Below are 6710 nucleotides of genomic sequence, written 5' to 3' on the forward strand. Positions count from 1 at the left end.
ACCCAACAGATAGCAGTGCCCGAGGGTAATCAGCAGCTTCCTAAATATCATAACCATATGCAAGCCTACTCTTACAGGATGAAACCCTGGTTAGATGCTAAAAAGAAGAGAAAAAAAAAATCTGAAGGCTGAAATTTCTGTTTTTGGCACCGAAAATGCAAAATAAAGTGATCAAGACACCAAATGGAAACTAAAATAATAACAGTAAAAAAGTCTCACCACGTAACAAAACAAGCCCTGACAGCTCCATCCACAGAAAGATAAAGTGTTCAGGGTTAACTGAAAGCCTAGCAGATCCTGCACTGTTGAATGGGGCTTAAAAAAAACAACAAACACAGAGAGACAGTAAAAATGTCACAAAAATGCTAAGTGAAGAAAAAAAAACCACCACTAAATAAAAAAATGCTTGAGTTCTAACGCACACATGAAAGAAATGTGTGCACGAACCATTAGTGTATATTCCCTTGATGAGCTTTTAGTGAGTCTTCCGCACCTATTATAGAATTAGGTTGCCGGTACTGCAGTTTTTTGTCTCTTGTTCGTATGTCATGTTTTAAATAAAGCTTCTTTGTTTTTGATACGTTCTGTATTAGACAAAACTTTATTGATATACTTAGGTCCAGGTTACATGCGTTTTATATGCGTTTTTGCAGTGGAAATGTATTAAAACTAGTGATGACTGAGCACTACCATGCTCGGGTGCTCGGTACTCGTAACTAGTGATGAGCGGGCACTACCATGCTCAGGTGCTCAGTACTAGTAACTAGTGATGAGCGGGCACTACCATGCTCGGGTGCTCAGTACTCGTAACTAATGATGAGCGGGCACTACCATGCTCAGGGTGCTCAGTACTCGTAACTAGTGATGAGCGGGCACTATGATGCTCGGGTGCTCAGTACTCGTAACTAATGATGAGCGGGCACTACCATGCTCAGGGTGCTCAGTACTCGTAACTAGTGATGAGCGGGCACTACCATGCTCGGGTGCTCAGTACTCGTAACTAGTGATGAGCGGGCACTACCATGCTCGGGTGCTCAGTACTCGTAAAGGATCAGGACTGAGCACCCGAGCATGGTAGTGCCCGCTCATCACTAGTTACGAGTACCGAGCACCCGAGCATGGTAGTGCCCGCTCATCACTAGTTATGAGTACAGAGCACCCGAGCATGGAAGTGCCCGCTCATCACTAGTTACGAGTACAGCACCCGAGCATGGTAGTGCCCGCTCATCATTAGTTACAAGTACTGAGCACCCGAGCATGGTAGTGCCCGCTCATCACTAGTTACGAGTATCGAGCACCCGAGCATGGTAGTGCCCGCTCATCACTAGTTACGAGTATCGAGCACCCGAGCATGGTAGTGCTCGCTCATCACTAGTTACGAGTACAGACCACCCGAGCATGGTAGTGCCCACTCATCACTAGTTACGAGTACCGAGCACGGTAGTGCCCGCTAATCACTAGTTACGAGTATCGAGCACCCGAGCATGGTAGTGCCCGCTCATCACTAGTTACGAGTACAGAGCACCCAAGCATGGTAGTGCCCGCTCATCACTAGTTACGAGTACAGAGCACCCGAGCATGGTAGTGCCCGCTCATCACTAGTTACGAGTACAGAGCACCCGAGCATGGTAGTGCCCGCTCATCACTAGTTACTAGTACTGAGCACCCGCGCATGGTAGTGCTTGCTCATCACTAGTTACAAGTACTGAGCACCCGAGCATGGTAGTGCCCGCTTATCACAAGTTACGAGTACTGAGCACCCGAGCATGGTAGTGCCCGCTCATCACTAGTTACGAGTACAGCACCCGAGCATGGTAGTGCCCGCTCATCACTAGTTACGAGTACAGAGCACCCAAGCATGTTAGTGCCCGCTCATCACTAGTTACGAGTACAGAGCACCCGAGCATGGTAGTGCCCGCTCATCACTAGTTACGAGTACAGAGCACCCGAGCATGGTAGTGCCCGCTCATCACTAGTTACTAGTACTGAGCACCCGCGCATGGTAGTGCTTGCTCATCACTAGTTACAAGTACTGAGCACCCGAGCATGGTAGTGCCCGCTTATCACAAGTTACGAGTACTGAGCACCCGAGCATGGTAGTGCCCGCTCATCACTAGTTACGAGTACAGAGCACCCAAGCATGTTAGTGCCCGCTCATCACTAGTTACGAGTACAGAGCACCCGAGCATGGTAGTGCCCGCTCATTATAATCTATTTATGGTAATGTTACAGTAGCATAGACACTAGTGGTGAGTGTAGGGCGCTATTATTTTATACGAGGAATAAAGAAATTGAGGGGGGGGGGATGTCCCAGTAGTGGACACTACCTTAAAAAAATGAATGAACTGAAACCCCGGCCTTGTTATTTTTCTGGCCGCTGAACCTTCCACAGAAAATACAATGACAAACATTACATCCAAAACAGTACCAACAAAAACATGCGCTCACCACACAATAAACAGCCCTCACACGGCTCCACGGACGGAAACGTAAGGAAAAAAGTTTGGGGATTAAAAAAAAATGCCGACAAAAACCCAAATTTATGCTACAAAATTCTAAATTTTTAGGCCCAAAATAATATTAAAACAAATAATGATACACGATTGGTATCGCCGTAGTCGTAGTGACCCGGGGGTTAACTTTTACCGCACAATGAAGGCCGTAAACAAATCTCAAAATTTCCCCAAATTAGGGGAGAAATTAAATGGAAAGAGGCGCCGTCTCTCATAGCAACCAATCAGATCACTGCTGTCATTTTCCAATTAGCATGATAGAAATAAAAGCAAGCACATGATTGGTTGCTATGGGTAACCAGTGGGTTAAATACCCCCCAAGGTAATTGGTTAATTAATAGATACGGTGGGGTGGAGGGGGATAAGAGAGGCTGATTGGTCAGTAGTAAGACCCCGCCCCTATGCAGGTAGCGGTCTGCTAGGTGCGGTCAGGTGACAGGAGGGGGTCCTGACAGGCAGCGGTCACTTCTCGGACACCATACCTTGTCATGTTTCGTCCTGCTCTTGGGCTTACGGGGCCTCACCGCCTCAGCCATACCGGAGGCAGCCGCTCAGCTTGGTTACGAGTGCCGAGGCTGAGGACGTTGTCTGTGGAAGAGCCCGTAAACACGGACATAATCTTATGCGCTGGGGGGAAGGAGGTGATCACGTGATAGGAAACGAGCACCAATCACAAGCTGAAGGATGACGTCATCCGTGAGTACGGGCTGCGGTGAGGGACAAGTGTCCTTGATGCGCGTTGCTTGCTGGCAGTCTTCCTGCAGTAGAGCGAGGATTGGTTTCTGGGGACACTGCGTCTCTGGGCGTCTATAGACCGATTATAATGACCAAGGGGGCAGCTGTAATGCTCTGTGTATACCATTATCCGTATAATAAGCCAGGTAACGCGTTTATAATGACGCCATGGCTTGGATGCTGCTCTGCTGATCATTCTCAGCTGTCTCCACCATCTTTTCTCTATTGTACAATTCCAAAGATATAGGACTGAGCGCAAATTGATATGGTCCGAACAAGAGGGCGGAGCTAACAAAGTAAACAGCCGTGCAACCTAAAGCCACACCCCTGAGGAACTGTGTAAACCACGCCCCTGATGAACTCTAAGCCACACCCCCTATACAACTATAAAAGAAAATGTGATTGACAGGTCACTGATGACATTATAAAAAAGAGGCAGGTCATTCCTAGACCGGATGATCTGGGGAATCACAGACAGGGAGGAGACCCAGAGTACAGTCCGGCCCCTATGTACTCAAATCTAATGAGCAGAAATCTTCCAATAGTGACGAAAGATCAACAGTTCTTCACCAATGGTATAAATATCAGTATTCCAGCTGTGGCTTTACTTTACACTACAAAATAGTGCCGATGGGTTATTTTTTAATGGCAATAGAGTTAGAATAGGGGGTAAGAAAAGCTATTTATTGGAGGTAATTCTGGAGAATTCTCTGAATCTGTTGTGGATCCTCTGTAAAGAAGCAGCATGCAAGATTCAAGTCCACTGTGTGGAAGCTTCAGATTCCATCAAACTCCTCGTCCCTCTTGTGTGTATTTTACAAGAGGATCTACAGCCAAAAACCAAGGAGGACAAATCTGATCGACACGAGGACGAGCGCCATTACAGCCATGGTTCACAGACTAAAAACTCCTTAATTTAAAAATTATCAATTTTATTAACAGAAGCAATTTAAAAACACTTCCACATTATATAGAAAATATTCATTGGTGCCATACAAAAATTTCAAACATATATCCCCCTTATTTTAATAGTCCTATGTGTTACCCCAATTTAGGAGCAAGAACAAATGTCAGTAAGGCGCAATATAAAAATATATCCCTAAACAGTCCAATAGTCAAGGGTCCTACAGTCAAGATCCCTAAAGGCAGCACTTTTTTTACCCTAAATTAGTCGGTTCTGCACTGAGATATAATTCCATATATACTGCCACTTCCTATATTAGTGAGGAGGCTGTCAACCTTCTACCCCTAATCGACCCGACGCGTTTCCCCTTCAAATAGAAGGTTCTTCAGGGGTCATCAAAAAGTAGTATAGAAAAATACAATTAGTTTATACATTATCCTCCAATCATACAGTGAATACAGACATAGTTTTTATAATCTCCCCAAACAGAATACATCAAACAAATGATCTTCAGATTGTACATATGACTATTATAGTCTCTGTCACAAACCACCGGGGGGGTCACTCAGAAATCCCCCGCGCTGGCTACCAGTACGTCACAATCGGGGGGTAACAAGTGGGGGTCACCCCTACTTTATACCTCCCGACCGACAGACAGAGCACGTGACGCGCTCTCTAGCGCCCCTCTTATAGTCAGGCCAATTATGGAATTGCCCGACAATAAGCAAGGAGGCCGCTATACTACTTATGCCGATTATTGAAGGGTCCCCGGTGAGAGTAGGGTATATATTCCCCCGACCTCCGCGGGCGGAATATATAATATCTTCCCGAATCTCACTGGCCTCCCCACAATAATCCTTGGCACAACTCGCTGCCACCAACCGATTTACGGTAACTATTAGCCGAACACACAGACGTGGGATTCAAGATCGAGATAACAGAACAGCCCAAGATTAATTATATAATTTAATCGCCTAAAGCACACTAGAAACTACAATATATACAATAGGGAATCTACAGAATATACATATGTCAGAGTACAGTTACAGATAAAGCATGGTTTACAACAGGTATGCAATTCAATCAGTTACCTTGTGCGTCTGGCCACAGGGGGGCGCTGTAGACCAGGTTTCCAGGAACTCTCTCACAGGTCTGTCCCAACCAGGCCCCCGAGCAGAAGAACACTGGAAAATGGCCGAAGTAGGGTTATCAACCTGGGCAGATCCAGGTCCCCTCCTACCTTAGTGACCTCACAGGGAAGCACTGCCACTCCCCCTGCATGGATCAGAATTATCCAGCAAAGGGGATTTTGGCTATAACTTTGCCTGGGAGCGTCGTAGGCAGACGCCAATGCTCTCATTGTGACAGTTATGAATTTAGCTACAGAACGAGGGGACTCATGACCTGTCTGCCAGTTCCCCATTGGCTGATATCACGCCTGGGGCATTTCCCAATGTCCTGTTCCCATAAAAAGGGGGTGCCGGCATCGTCCACATGCGGAGACGCCCCCACTACAGAGTCACGGCAGGGAGTCATCCTGTGTCCATTGTCCTAAAGCCACCTAATTTCCATATCACAGGACATGGCCATGGATTTGTTGCTAAACCAGTTGTGTGAAGGGAAGGGGGTAGTGACACCAGGAGAGGGCTTCCTGACATGACTTGAATGTCATGATTTATCGTCATATCTCCGGATTTACCTCACAGTCTCCTCTGGTGCTGTCGTATCTTTGGTCTCTAAGAATTGCCAGGTAACACAGAGTTCCACAAAATATTAGCGTGGATATTACCGAACAAAGAATTCCCGTTATAGAAATATTTTTCAGATTTTTGTCATCTCATTCGGGACAAGGCTGTATGTTCTAGGTGAATGATGATGTCACCTATTAAAAACATGCCCATTCATAATTCCCCTTCAGCAAGCTTTTTCCTTTTCAGTGTCCGTGTAGATAAATGGACTAGAGTCCCCTCAGGTTGCAATTGGCATGTCCTGGTCCAAATAAGTTTAAAACTATATACCAGCATGTAGTTGGGGCTCCCTGCACTGTTCAAAGTGTGCCCAGCCTCTGCACAATCCACGTGGAGACAGCGTTCACCATTCATTACAGCCATGTCTACAAAATCAAGACACTTCTAGAATGTACCGCGTTTTTATGGAACTAAAGACACTTCTAGAATGTACCGCAAAATCATGCTAGCAGGTTCCCTTTAATATGGAGTCTGCATATACTGTATATATCGGCTTTTTTGGGAAGGACTTTGACCCTTCATGCAAAAAAGCATTTGTGAGGTGACAGATGTTGGGGAGAGGCCGGAATCACAATCCCCTTTTTAGTTCATCCTAAAGGTATTGGATGGGGCTCTGTGCAGCCGTTATGTTCTTACACCAAACCCCCCCTCACCCTTCCTCCAAACCATGTCTGTATGGACTTTGTGCAAAGTCATGCGGAACAGATAAGGGGCCTTCCCAAAACCGTTCCCACAAAGCTGGAAGCTACAATTGTCCACAATGTCTTTTTGCTGAAATATTAAGATATCGCTTCACTGGAGCTGAAGGAC

The 6710-nt window shown here is 46.1% G+C and overlaps 1 protein-coding gene across 1 annotated transcript in view; it reads right to left on the bottom strand.

The window, feature by feature from the left end:
• Positions 1 to 3176, bottom strand: part of EPG5 (ectopic P-granules 5 autophagy tethering factor) — a 272060-nt gene extending 268884 nt beyond the window's left edge. Inside the window, exon 1 of the mRNA XM_075327440.1 lies at positions 2996 to 3176. Coding sequence (XP_075183555.1) covers positions 2996 to 3049 — 54 coding nt within the window. The 5' untranslated portion in view covers positions 3050 to 3176. The remainder of the gene's footprint in view (positions 1 to 2995) is intronic.
• Positions 3177 to 6710: the final 3534 nt, after the last annotated feature.

The sequence above is a fragment of the Anomaloglossus baeobatrachus genome, chromosome 1 (assembly GCF_048569485.1).
Source record: "Anomaloglossus baeobatrachus isolate aAnoBae1 chromosome 1, aAnoBae1.hap1, whole genome shotgun sequence".
NCBI lineage: Eukaryota > Metazoa > Chordata > Amphibia > Anura > Aromobatidae > Anomaloglossus > Anomaloglossus baeobatrachus.